This window comes from Leptonychotes weddellii, chromosome 1, assembly GCF_054177405.1.
Source record: "Leptonychotes weddellii isolate Sample4059 chromosome 1, ASM5417740v2, whole genome shotgun sequence".
Lineage (NCBI taxonomy): Eukaryota > Metazoa > Chordata > Mammalia > Carnivora > Phocidae > Leptonychotes > Leptonychotes weddellii.
The window spans coordinates 4,015,327-4,027,791 of record NC_138369.1 but is presented as its reverse complement, the minus strand read 5'-3'; the positions used below and the strand labels follow the sequence as shown (position 1 = coordinate 4,027,791).

The 12,465-nt window shown below is 59.5% G+C and overlaps 2 protein-coding genes across 5 annotated transcripts; one reads left to right on the top strand and one right to left on the bottom strand.

The window, feature by feature from the left end:
• Positions 1–408: 408 nt before the first annotated feature.
• Positions 409–8,927, top strand: DENND1C (DENN domain containing 1C). Of its 2 annotated transcripts, XM_006749118.3 has the most exons (23): positions 409–544; positions 1,717–1,781; positions 1,863–1,906; positions 2,031–2,080; positions 2,307–2,426; positions 2,511–2,580; positions 2,756–2,830; positions 2,939–3,004; positions 3,092–3,145; positions 3,257–3,367; positions 4,155–4,255; positions 4,361–4,406; positions 4,535–4,636; positions 4,725–4,850; positions 5,263–5,367; positions 6,185–6,275; positions 6,362–6,402; positions 6,626–6,697; positions 7,301–7,345; positions 7,413–7,520; positions 7,733–7,800; positions 7,953–8,160; positions 8,259–8,927. In XM_006749118.3, the coding sequence occupies exons 1-23, from the start codon at positions 528–530 to the stop codon at positions 8,871–8,873; spliced, it is 2,400 nt and encodes a 799-aa protein (XP_006749181.1). In that variant the 5' UTR covers positions 409–527; the 3' UTR covers positions 8,874–8,927. The 2 variants fall into 2 exon arrangements, with proteins under 2 accessions (XP_006749181.1, XP_081663703.1); XM_081807577.1 differs by lacking the exon at positions 1,863–1,906.
• On the bottom strand, positions 6,842–11,664 carry CRB3 (crumbs cell polarity complex component 3). 3 transcript variants are annotated; one of them, XM_006749119.3, is made up of 5 exons: positions 11,493–11,658; positions 11,103–11,278; positions 10,263–10,336; positions 9,793–9,936; positions 6,842–9,443 (listed from the first exon to the last, which is right to left on the bottom strand). In XM_006749119.3, exons 2-5 carry the CDS (start codon positions 11,182–11,184, stop codon positions 9,372–9,374), a joined length of 372 nt encoding a protein of 123 aa, XP_006749182.2. In that variant the 5' UTR covers positions 11,185–11,278; positions 11,493–11,658; the 3' UTR covers positions 6,842–9,371. The 3 variants fall into 3 exon arrangements, with proteins under 3 accessions (XP_006749182.2, XP_030876102.2, XP_081663857.1); XM_031020242.2 differs by having other exon boundaries at positions 11,501–11,658; XM_081807731.1 differs by having other exon boundaries at positions 6,842–9,936; positions 11,501–11,664.
• Positions 11,665–12,465: the final 801 nt, after the last annotated feature.

Genomic DNA, 12,465 nt, shown 5'->3' with positions numbered 1-12,465 from the left:
AGGACTGCTCCGTATGTGTGCTGTCCCTCTGCACTCCTCTCAGTCTGTGTCCGCTCTGTCTGCTGTCTGTCCACCTCCCTGGTTCCCGTGTCCACTCTCCAGCCTGGCTCCCTCTGGTGGTCCTATAGGGAATGGCCAGTGCAGATAGGCCAAAGGAAAGAAGAGTTGAGGAAAGAGGAAGCATTTTAGGCAAATTGTCAATCTTTGGCTGTCCCAGAGAGAGGAAGGCTTGGGTGGGATGTCAGGGACCAGAGGTGCCCTGGCCTGGCAGGACGGTGCTGGGGGTCTAGCCTCCGAGCCCGCCACCCATGCTCACCCTACCTTCAGAAGGCTGGGAGGCAGGATGCCTGGGTCTCTCACAGTGGGTGGGGGCGGGGGCCTCCCTCCTGGGACGTCACCCGTCAAACTTCCTCTCCCGGCCACACAGGAAGTTGAGCGGGCTCAGGGCCCAGCCCTGTGCAAGCACAGGCCCCCAGGACCCCTGGGGCAAGGGCCCTGCCGCTGCCGCCGGCGGCCCTGCAGGGACCATGGGATCCAAAGCTGAGTAAGAGCTGCACCCTCCCCGACTCTCTGGACCAAGATTCCCAGAGCAGGCCTGGGCTGGGGCCAGGGGAGCTGGGCCAGGGCAGGCCCGGGAGGGGCCATGAGGCACAGGGGCAGGTGGCTGGGTCTGGGGCAGGTCTCTCAGCGGGCCTGCAGTGTGAACTCGACTCTCAGGCCACTCTCAGCCCCTCTTCCCCCTCTCTCTCTCTCTTTCTCCTTCCGGCTCTGCCTAAGTCTGTAACTCTGAGCAGGCACCTCTTGGTGTATCAGAGAGATGGGGAACATGGCTTCGGGGGGCCAGCAGGGGACGGGGAGGTGAGAGAAGATTGTGTGGGTCCTTGTGCCTGGGCACTTGTGTGGGACCGCGTGGGCATGAGGGTGAAGTGCTGGGGGTTCCTGTCTCAGGGTGTCGGGGACTGTGTGTGTCTGCAGCCAGTCCCCATCCTGTCCTCTGCCTCTCTTCAGGTCTCACTGTTGCTCCCTCTGAGTCCAAGTCCCAGCATCTTCTGTGGGGTGGGCAGAGTGGGGGACGAGGGAGCACGGCAGAGAGTGCAGGGCTCACAGAAGTACGAGGGCATGTGGCCCTCCTTGCTCTGATGAGAAATTTGGGGTCAGTCCCTGGGGCACCATGAAGTCTCCCACACAAAGACACATGGGCAGGGCCTCTCGCTCTCAGGAAGAGCGCAGGGATGCGCACACACTGACCCAGCCACACTCGCAGCCATGCAAGAAATTGCAGATGCTATTCATCCTCACGCTGGCTTGGTCGCACACACGCCCACTCCCACTGGACACTGGACAGTCAGGCAGACACGGATAGAATCACAAACACACACACACACCCCTGCATGCTCACACAGGTCATGCACACACACACACACACACACACACCTGAGTGCTCACACCGGTCACGCAGCACATAATCAGACACACGCACACAGTCACGCTCACACTCTGCTCCATACCGCTCAGTCATGCACACACAATCAACGCCATTGTTCACACTGCATCACACAACCTATATACACTGCCGCAAGTCACTGAGGGCACCACACGCAGTTGCACCTGTCTCACACACACACGCGGAGTTGCAGACACACGTACACACGACCACATACACAGAAGCAAGCCCCTGGACTCGCTAAGCCATGTCCCACATGTCCTGTCCCACAGAGGAGATCCACCTGCCATGTTCGATTGGTTCTTTGAAGCAGCCTGCCCTGCCTCCCTGCAGGAGGGTGAGTTGGGGTCATCAGGTGGGACTGGGGACATGGAGGACGGGCCTGGGGCCCTGAACTTAGAAGCCTGCTCTCCTGCAGATCCCCCCATCCTGCGGCAGTTCCCCCCAGACTTCAGGGACCAGGTATGCAGGCTGGCTCTTTGCTCCCCTGGACCCGGGCCGGTCCACCTAGGGGAAGAGACTGTCTTGGCCAGGGGTGGGGCCCAACCTGGGTGGTCAAGCAGTGTGTGCTTCTCTCCATCCCCAGGAGGCTATGCAGATGGTGCCTAAATTCTGCTTCCCTTTTGATGTGGAAAGGTACGGATGGAAGCAGACGCTCAAGGACCAAAGGACTCAGAACTCTCAGAGACCCCCAGGATTCAAACAACCAGGGACCCAGGGACTCAGGCACTCAGGGACCCTGACAGCTAAGAACCTGTACACCCAGAGTCTCAGACTGGTGGACACAGTACTAGGAGTGTTGGCGGGGGACGGATCAGGGAGCTGGGACCCTCAGATTTCTGAGAGCCTTTCCCACCTGCAGGGAGCCCCCCAGCCCAGCTGTACAACATTTCACCTTCGCCCTCACCGACCTGAGCGGCACCCGCCGATTTGGTTTCTGCCACCTCCGGGCTGGTGCCCACAGTTGCCTCTGCATCCTCAGGTGTGGGGTATGGGGCTCTGGGGTGGGGGTGGGAAGGGCCTTGGCCTAGGGGTACTTCATAGAACCTATATCTTCTCCCCACAGCCACCTGCCTTGGTTTGAGGTGTTCTACAAGCTGCTGAACACAGTGGGCGATCTCCTGGCCCAGGACCAAGTAAGACCAGTCCCCCTTCTTGTTTCTGTGGGAGTCCCAGCCCTACCCTCCCAAGCCCCCAGCCAGGCTCAGAACCCCCAGGCCTGACCTAAGACCCTCGGCTCCTCCCAGACCACTCAGCCCCCGTCAGAATCCCCAGCCCACGTCCTGGCTCAGACACCCCGCTCCCACCCAGGTCTCTGAGGTCGAGGGATTTCTTCTAAACCTGCTGCAGCAGCCCCTGCCTGGGACTCAGGCCTCCATCGAGCTGGTGAGTAGCCCCCAGCTTCTGGGTGACCCCCTCGGGTGGATGGGGAGGCTGCGCCCCAACCCTGAGGACCCCAGCCCTGAGGACCACACAGCCACACCTCTCTCCCAGGGCAACGGAGTGACAGTCTCCAGTGCACAAAGCATCCCTCCCCCTGCTCCCGGGAACAGCAAGCCGGTGAGAACTGGGGACCCTGTTAGGTTGGGCACCCAGGTGAGGCCGACCCCTGACTGATCGGTGCCCCCGCCCATCGCCCCCCACCAGCTTTCCTGCTTCGTAGCCCCCGACTCCGGCCGCCTGCCATCCATTCCTGAGAACGTGAGTGGACACCTGGGAGGGAGTCCTGGGGGCGGGGAGAGGTCCCGAAACCCAGAAGGGGCTGTCGGATCCTGCGGTCCCTCGCGCCCAGCGCTTCTCTCCGACCCTCAGAGGAACCTAACGGAGCTGGTGGTGGCGGTGACCGACGAGAACATCGTGGGGCTGTTCGCCGCGCTCCTGGCGGAAAGAAGGGTCCTACTGATCGCCAGCAAGCTGAGCACCGTGAGGCGGGGCCAGCCGGGCCGGGGTGGGGCCACGGCCTGGCTTCGCCCCTCGGGGGGGCGGGACCGCGGGGCGGATTCCTGGCTCTAATTCCACTGGGCGAGACTTGAGGCAAAGTCCTGGCTCTGCCCCTTTGAACATCAGAGTTGAGCTGGATCCTGGCTCCGCCCTTCTGGGGGAGAATCAGAGTGGGCCGCGCTGTAGTGCCCCCTCTCGGGGAGCGCTTAGTCCAGACCCCACCCACTAGGGGCCGAAACAAGACTGGCTCCGCCCCTCTGGAGGGTTGGATCGGGGAGCGCTAAACTGTAGTTTCGTCCCTAAGCGGAGGGCGGAGGTGGCGAGTGCAGGACGAATGCCGGCTCCACCCCTAGCGACCAAGGGAGCTGAATTCTAGCTCCGCCTCCTTGAGGGTGGAGTTACTGGGCTGTTCTACCCCTGAGGGGAGAGATCCGGAGTGTTGCATATTAGCTCCGCCCCCTAAAGGGAGCGACTGGGACCCGCTGAGTGGTGGCCCCACGAGCTCCAAACACTGTAATTTCTCGAATTCTTGGTCTTCACAGGATTCCTAAAGGGATTTGAATTTTCACCTCTTACCCAGTAGTGGGTGGGGAAGGGGCGAGGAGGGGGAGATAGGGACAGGAGACTGGGGACGTGGGAAATGGAGCCGGGAGAGCCACCGTCCAGAAGAGGGTCCTTGAAGCTGGGGAAGGGGGGGAGGCCGGGGGGTGGGGGGAGGTCGGGGGGTGGGGTCCAGGCCTTGACTCCACGGCCCCCTACGTATCCCCAGCTGACATCGTGCGTCCACGCGTCCTGCGCCCTCCTGTACCCCATGCACTGGGAGCACGTACTGATCCCCACGCTGCCGCCGCATCTGCTAGACTACTGCTGGTGAGGGGCGGGGACCGGGGAGCAGCAGGACTTGGGGAAGAGGCCTGGGGTCCTGGAGACTGTGGGGCGGCGCCTGCATGACCCTGTCCCCTCGGTCGTCTGCAGTGCGCCCATGCCCTACCTCATCGGAGTGCACTCCAGTCTCGCCGAGGTGAGTGGGAGCAGACCGGGATCGCAGCGGCGGACGGGACTCCCCTCCTCCTGCATCCCCAAATAACCGCCCCCGCCAGAGATCCTCGGGCTCTGAGCGGCCGTCCCCACCCCCACTCCCCGACGCAGAGAGTGCGGGAGAAAGCCCTGGAGGAGGTCGTGGTGATGAACGTGGACTCCAATACCTTGGAGACGCCCTTCGACGACGTGCAAGCGTTGCCCCCAGACGTGGTCAGTGTCACCCCCTTCTGTGCTCCTGCCGCGTCGAGGAGGCCAAGGCCCCACATCTGCCGGCTCACAGCCTCCCCTTGTCCCCCAGGTGTCCCTGCTGAGGCTTCAGCTAAGGAAGGTTGCGCTGGCGCCGGGGGAAGGGGTGTCCCGTCTCTTCCTCAAAGCCCAGGCCCTGCTCTTCGGGGGTTACCGCGATGCGCTCATCTGCAGCCCGGTGAGCAGCGGGGAGGCCAAGGGAGAGGCCTCGTGGGTCCCTGAAGGATTAATAATAATAATAATAATTAATGCTAATAATACCTAGCCTTTATGGAGTGCTTACTCTGTGCCTCTGTTTGCTCATCTGCAAAATGGGATCCCATTAGTACCCACACAAAAGGGTCATGTGAGTCAATGAATGGGCATATGCAAAATGTTTGGATGGTGCCTAGCACATCGGGAGCACTCGCTGAATGCTAGGTTTTACTGTCACTATATCTCATTTAATGCTCACAACTGTATGATGAGATAGATACCATTATGGTCCCATTTTACGTTTGCTGCATAGACATATGATACAATAAGGGAGATAGCTGGGGTCCAGGAGAGCCACGAAAGTTCAGATGGGAAGTTCAGGGTCTTTCTTCTAGGGCCAGCCTGTGACCTTCAGCGAAGAAGCCTTCTTGGCCCAGAAGCCTGGGGCGCCCCTGCAGGCCTTCCATCGGCGGGCTGTGCACCTGCAGCTGTTCAAACAGGTGCGCCAGAACCGTGGGGGCGGGGCCGAGGCCGGGGGCGGGGCTAGGGCGGGGCTAGGGCGGGGCTGGAGCTGAAAATCCTGGGTCCCTGGGGGGCGAGCCGGAGCTACAGGGACGGAAGCCTGAGTCCTATAGGGGAGACTAGAGTCGGTCCGGCGGGGTCCCACCCTTCAAGGTCCCCGGGTGGGGGAGGCATGACTGCACTACCGTTTCCCTAAAGATGGGAGCCCCTGACTCCTGGGGGATAAGATCTACTCCCAGGTTCCTGGGGAGATTGAGGTGGGATTAAATCCCTGGGTCCCTAAGGATGGAGCATCCGGGGCGGGAGTGGGTGTACGTGCGGGACTCTGAAAGGGGTGTGTCCCGAGTGTGCACTCCCCTTGCTGGGGAGGAGGCGGGCGGGGACTCCGGGGTTACAGGGACATGGGGGAGAAGTGGAGCCGGATTCCTGGGTTCTTGGGAGGTGGATAGAACTCTAGGGCCCATCTGTGCGGGGATGGGTTCTCGGGTCCCTGAAGGTGAGGTCGACTTCTTCCAGGATCACTGAAAGGAGTGGGGAGCCGGTCAGGAGCGTCAGAGTCCGACTTCCGGGTCCCTATGAGGGGCGGGGTCTGGTCCCTGACAGGCCCTGACTGGGGTGGCGGGGGAGAGGGTTGGGCTTCTGGCTTCCTGAGGTGGCTCCAGACTCCCGAGTCCTAGGGGTGAGTCCCTGGAGGGGCCAGGGATGGCTTCTGCATGTGTAGGGCCAGCAGAATCCTGAGTCCTCGAATTCAGAGGTGTTGGTGGCAGCCCTTTCTGACCCTTCCCCCACCCCCAGTTCATCGAAGGCCGACTGGAGAAGCTGAACACAGGAGAGGGCTTCTCAGATCTCTTTGAGCAGGAGATCACCTGCAGCGACGCCTCCTCAGGTGAGCCCTGTGCCTAGGCCAAAACCCCCGCCCCACCAGTACCCCAGCCTCAGCCCACCAGCCATGACCAGCTCTCCTCATTGCAGGCACTCTTCGCTCCTACCAGCTCTGGGCAGACAACCTAAAGGTAGTAACACCGAACACTTTGTTTAGTGTTTATTATTGGATTAACTTAGCTCCGTAACAGTCTCCAGGGTCATCATTCTGCACATTTATAGACAGAAGTGAAGAAATTGAGACTTGGCTGGGGAGAGGGGCTTGTCCAGCATCACACAGCTGGGGTGGGGAGGTGGAGTCTGGGGTAACCCCAGGGTACCAAGTCTCTCTCCCTTGCCATTCTCTCTCCCCAGAAAGGTGGTGGTGCCCTCCTGCATTCGGTCAAGGCCAAGACCCAACCAGCTGTCAAAAACATGTACCGCTCGGTGAGGCTACATTAGATAGGCCACTTACTGGGGTGACAAAGACAAGGGGACAAGGCACATTTCAAACCCTCATGGGGACAGGACATTTTAACCCCCCATTTAAAGTGCAAACATTTTTATCAGAACCGAACCAGCATTAAACCATTAACAAGTCTTCCGGCTTTTATTCTCCATTTACCTACTCATTTTTGTCAGGATCATTGCTTCCCTATTTGAAAGTGACAACCCAGATTTGTTGGTGAACATGTTTTGTCCTCAGACATTACAGTCCCGGAAGTTTCCTGTGGCCAACTTCTGCAGCTCCGAACTTAGATTTTATTCAGTTGCCTGGCTTTTGAATGCTGATACATTTTTACAATGTTCCGTTTTTGCCACTCCCCATTTCATTCAGTGGTTATAGTCCCCTAGGAATACTCCTTTTGCATTAGGCAAGGGGTGAGTTTGTGTTGACTTCTTACATGGTGCATGGAAAACCGTGACCATCTGTGAGGCACAAACGTGAACAGATGGCAAGACGGTTGTCCTATGGGATGGAGAGCTGAGTTCTCAAATGCTCAGGGTCAAATCACCGTGGAATCTACTTCTCTTTTGGCTCCTCCATAGGCCAAGAGCAGCTTGAAGGGTGTGCAGAGCCTTCTGACGTACAAGGTAAGACCAGTGGCCAATGGCTGGGGCAATGAAGAAGGGGCTCCTGGCTTACCCACCCTCTTCTTAGGATGGGAACTCTGGCCTGCAAAGGGGGGGTTCCCTGAGAGCCCTGTCCCTAACCAGCCGCTCAGATCGTCTGCAGCAGCGCCTGCCTATCACCCAGCACTTTGGAAAGGTAAGTGTGTCCCCCGCCACACACACACACCCCACCGCAAATGCTCACACCTGGAATTACCACCTAGTCCTCCTCCCATTCTGTCTCCACTCAGACATCTCACTCACCTGCTCACCTACCCCAGTATCTGGTGCCCACTTAACACTCACCCTCCTCCAGAAACCCGGTTCTGTAGTTCCTGAAGCCCCGCCCTCCAAATCTGTCCTTTGCAGAACCGGCCCCTTCGCCCCAGCAGGAGAAGGCGGCTGGAGGAGAGACCTTCTGTGTCCCTAGAGGAGGGGTAAGGCTCAAAGGCTGGGGAGGCGGCAATGTTGGAAGTGGGAGGCCAGGACTGATGGGGAGGATGGTCCCTAAACTCAAAGAACCTCCAGAGCAGTCCAATCAGGACTGGGGGTCTTGGGCAGACATCTGAGGCTGCCCATCCTTACCCAGGGCACCTGCTCTGAGCCCTGAGGATGCCCAGGACCCATGCGCAGAGGAAGCTCTTGACAACAGTTTCCTGGGGTCCGGAGAAGAACTGGATTTGCTGAGTGAGATTCTGGACAGTCTGAGCATGGGAGCCAGCAGGACGGGCAGCCTGCGGCCCAGCCAGAGCTTGGACTGCTGCCACAGAGGGGACCCGGACAGCTGCTTCAGCTTGGTGAGAGCCCCTAGTCCTCCCCCACTGGCCCATCTGACTTCCCAGCCCCTATAGCATCTGAAGGCCAGCAACTTGCCCATCTCCCCACCCCTACCCAGCCTGACATACCAGGAAGATCAAGATGGCAACCAGACGAGGAAAAACCACCAGAGCCTCAGCCCCTGTCCCTACCTGCCGACCTGCCATCTCTGCAAACCCTCCAGCCTTTGGATGCCATGACCTCCTCAAAGGACCCTACTTCCCGGCCAGCCTTGGAGGCCAGCCAAGAAATCATCCTTCCACCCCCGTCCTCACCAGCTTCTGCGGACCCAAGCAGCCAAGGGGACCCTGAGTCCCATCTTCTAATCCTACATCTCTCCCCTTCCCCCAAGGCAGCTGAAGATCCCAGAGCCCAGGAAAGCCCCTGCGCCCAGCTCTCCACAGCACCCACCCACTCCAGCCCTCCAGAAAGCCCCCAACTTCTGGTCCCCACAAAGCCCAACTTGGGTATTACCTGGACATCCCAACCCCTTGATTCTTCCTCAGATCCTGGTTCCCCAGAGAACCCCAGATCCCAGCCCTCTGAGGTCCTGCTGGCAGAGGATGCTCACTTCCAGCTCCCGGAGGGGCCGGGAGCCCTCAGATCCCCTGCTGCACCTGCCAACGACTGGCTGGAGCCCCAGGCTAGGAGCCGGCCCAGAGTCGCTGAGCTTAAAAAGTGTTTTGAAGGTTAAGAATCTGGGTCCTGGAGGAGACCACAAACCTTCAATAAAGCACAAGAACCCAAAGCTGGTTTTCCTGGTGAGTTTATCTGGGGGCCCTCTCTCTGCTCAGAAACGTACCCCATCCACTACCTTCCTCCTGGAGCAGCCTCCAGCTGGCTCTCAGGTGCAGCTGGAAGCCCCTCCCTTCCAGGAAGCCCTCCCAGCCCTAGGATCCTTGCAACCTTACAATTCATCTCTCAACAGCCTAGGTGTCCTGAGTTTGTTCCCTCCATCTAGACTAATTCCTGCCCCCATCAGCTCAAGAAGAAAAAGGTTGTTACATCTCACTACTGACTGTATGTATACATATAAAATGTGAGCAGCACACTCTCCCTCACCCTCAGGGACAGAGTCTTTAAAGCACCTTCTTCCCTTCTATTCTTAAGCACTGGCTAGGTTTGATTGCCCAGAGAGGGCTCTGCCTTCCCCCAAGGTCACACAGCAAGGCAGATGGATAGAAAAGGAGACCTAGATGGGCAGGCAGCCCCGCACTGTCTCCTTGGAGTCCTGGGGAGCCCGGGCCTCGGCTGCATGGTTGAACTGAAAGAAAGGAGAGGATTTGTCGGGCCTGTGTGGCAGCAGGACAGACGGCCGAGCGGAGATGGGGCAGCAAGCGCGGAGGCGGGCCCCCAGCCCCGGCATCCCCAACTGCAGGCAGAGTCAAGCAGAGGCGGCATGCTTCACTGAGCCTGCCAGGCAGGTGCCCCGTGGCCCCCCCCAAGTCCTCCTGGACCATCAGAGGCTGTTGTCTTGGTGGCAGCTGCTGTGTGTGAGTGAGCACTGGGTGGTCCTAGGCAGTTGTGGCAGCTGCAGCAGGCCCCAGCATTCAGATGAGCCGCTCCTCAGGCGGCAGCTTGAGGTTGGGGGGCGGCGGCACGCGGGCACCCACCTGCTCCTCACTGCTGGGCCGGTAGGTGCCCTCTGTCTGCCTCTTCTCACGCAGTTTTCGCACCAGCAACACCAGCCCCACGGCCAGAAGCAGGGCGGCCAGGAGGGAGAAGACCACAATGATGGCAGTGATGGCAGACTGGGACTGCAGTAGAGGGGACAGGTTGCCCACCTGAGCCAGGAGATTCTGTCCACCCTCACCTGAGAAGCATCCAGGGCTCCTAATGCCCCCCCCCACACACCAACCTCCCACCCCACAACGCCTGCCATTTTGGGGGGTATGGTACCTCCACCCAGGATTCCCGATTCCCATCAATCACATGTGGGGCTCCCGGGCTCCCACCTGCCATGCCTGGGATCCCCCTCCCAAGCACCTGCCACCTCTGGGAGTCTGGGTCCCTTCACCTGCTTCATGTGGGATACCTGAGTAACATTGCTGTGGCCCTCCTCCTGCACAAAACCCCAACTCACCAGGGCCCCATTGGAGCCAGAGCCTGGGTCAGAGGGTGTAATGGTGCCGTTCTCATTTATAGGGGGGTCCAGCGCTGTGGGGGGGGGGGGCGGGCAGAGAGGACAAATTAATCCTTATCTATCCTTCCCATCTTGGCACAAATGCACCTTCCTTGGGCATCTCTCAGTTAGAACTCTGCTTTTCTGAGTCTTCCATTCTGGTAGGGACTGTGGGTGCCCTGCATGCAGGGGCTGGCCCAGTCGCTTCTGCTCCTTTAGCCACCCCCAACCCAGCAAAGCCCAGCAGTGAGCAATCAGCCTACAGTAGTTTGCAGTTTGTGCTGAGTTGGGGTCTGCTATAATGGATGGTGTCTGGAAGCCGGACCCTGCCCTCCCCCCACCACCTCTCCAGCCCTCCCTCGGCCCTTAAGGATCTGGGTGGATCCTGCGTTTCCTTGGAGTGTCTGACTCACACCTCCCCCCCAGGCTCCAGAAACTGAAATAGAAGGACTAAATGGTTGGGTCCACACCTATGACCAGCCTGGTCAACCTGGGATCAGAGGCCTCCTCCCAGGCAGGCCTCCTCCTGGCTCCCAGTCCGCTCAAAACACTTCAACCACACTGAGACTCAGGTACACGGGCTCCTCTCCCCAGCCCACAATTCCGCCTTCCTCAGGAACTCAGGAATTCTACACCAGCTCCAATCGTCCAAGGAAGCCCCTACCCCTGACCGACCCTGTAGACTCCTCTCAAGGTATCCCATGACCGCTCCCCAGTTCTTGACCTCTCCAGGGCCCAGGTAACCCGCGCTTCTAAGCCCCGCCCCGCGCCCCCCCCCCCCAACCTCTAGCCGGTACCTACTTTGCCCCCAGGCCCGGCCCCAGCGGGCCGGCAGCAGCGGCAGGCCGAGCGCCAGAAGCAGCCCCAGGCCGGGGCTCGCCATGGGCCGGGCGACGGGCTGGTGGCACCGGGGACCGGGCTTCTCGCGCGCGCTGCTTCTACCGCATCTCGGGCCGGGGGTACCTGCGAGCCGGCACCTGGGGCGGGAGAAAGAGAATGGCGTGGGGGAGGGGGCTAGACCCGGGCGCAGGCCCAGGGGAGGGATGACCCGCCCAGGGCACCCCGCAGTCCCGCCCCGCCCCCGCCGCCAGAGGTCAGAGATTAAAGATTAACTCGAGGCGGCGCGTTCCCGGGCTGGGGAAAGGGAAGCGGAAGGGGGGACGGGGTGGCAGGCCAAGCCGCGCGTCCTACCTCCCTACCTGGCCCAGCCGTCCTCGACTTTGCTCAGGTTCCCGGTCCGGGTCCCTGGCTCGAACCCTCGGTGCGTCCGTCGGTAGCTCGGACTCCTCCAGCTCCGCCCGCTCACGTGACCCGGAAAGTTTAGTCACTCACCTGGGAGAGGAGCACACTTCCGGCTTGTGCACCTGAGCCTAAGCGAGAGGGCGGAGCCAAAGGAGGGGTGGGACCGCGCCAGGGACGCACCTGTAACGGGAACCCAACTCTACGCTACCGAAGAGTAAAAAGGGGCGCAAGCGCGCAGGTGTAAGAGGGACCTCCCACCTATATTGCGGGCACATCTGTAGGATAGCACAAGTGTGGAGACAAACAGGGCATGGAGACACTGGTGCATGGGGCACGCCTGTCTGGGGCAGGCCCGAATGGGTGGCCCTTAATAAAGACACACCCGTGTGGTACACACCTGCCTAGGAGCCAACCTGTATAGAAGACATTTGCGTGGATATGTAAGAACACCTATGGGAGACACCTGCATTGAATCACATCTATGCGGTGTATAGCTGAATGGAAGCAGACCTGTGTGGAAAACAGCTGTATAGAACACACCTGCATTATGACAAACACCTGACTGAGGCACTCTGGTGTAGGATACATTTGCTTTGGAAACGCATCTGCATGGCTCACCCATGAAATGAACAACTCTTGTATGAGGAATTCCTGTGTGGAAATGTACTGGAAAGACCTGTACGAGACACACCTGCATTTTAGTACACCTTATAGGACCCAGATATATGGAAACGTACCCAGACGGGTGTACACTTAACTGCAACATACCTATGTGTGGGGGCAGAGGGGAGCTGTATAATGCATTCCTGGGTGGATTTCTGTTGAGAAAGACACCTGTGAAATGAAGGAAATAGCCTCGTATGAGGAACATCTGCATGGAATTGAGATCGAATGAAAAAAAGACCTGAGAACATGTGCATGA

What these genes read in the sequence shown, in the direction of transcription:
- CRB3 (XM_006749119.3), bottom strand. Translation starts at nt 11,184, where the DNA reads ATGGCGAGCCCCGGCCTGGGGCTGCTTCTGGCGCTCGGCCTGCCGCTG. An exon ending in GGGCCGGGCCTGGGGGCAAA is followed by an intron (nt 10,337 to 11,102) that starts GTAGGTACCGGC and finishes CCCCCCCCACAG; the next exon opens with CGCTGGACCCCCCTATAAAT. An exon ending in GGCCCAGCAGTGAGGAGCAG is followed by an intron (nt 9,444 to 9,792) that starts GTGGGTGCCCGC and finishes CCTTTCTTTCAG; the next exon opens with TTCAACCATGCAGCCGAGGC.
- DENND1C (XM_006749118.3), top strand. An exon ending in TCAAAAACATGTACCGCTCG is followed by an intron (nt 6,698 to 7,300) that starts GTGAGGCTACAT and finishes GCTCCTCCATAG; the next exon opens with GCCAAGAGCAGCTTGAAGGG. An exon ending in AGAGCCTTCTGACGTACAAG is followed by an intron (nt 7,346 to 7,412) that starts GTAAGACCAGTG and finishes CCCTCTTCTTAG; the next exon opens with GATGGGAACTCTGGCCTGCA.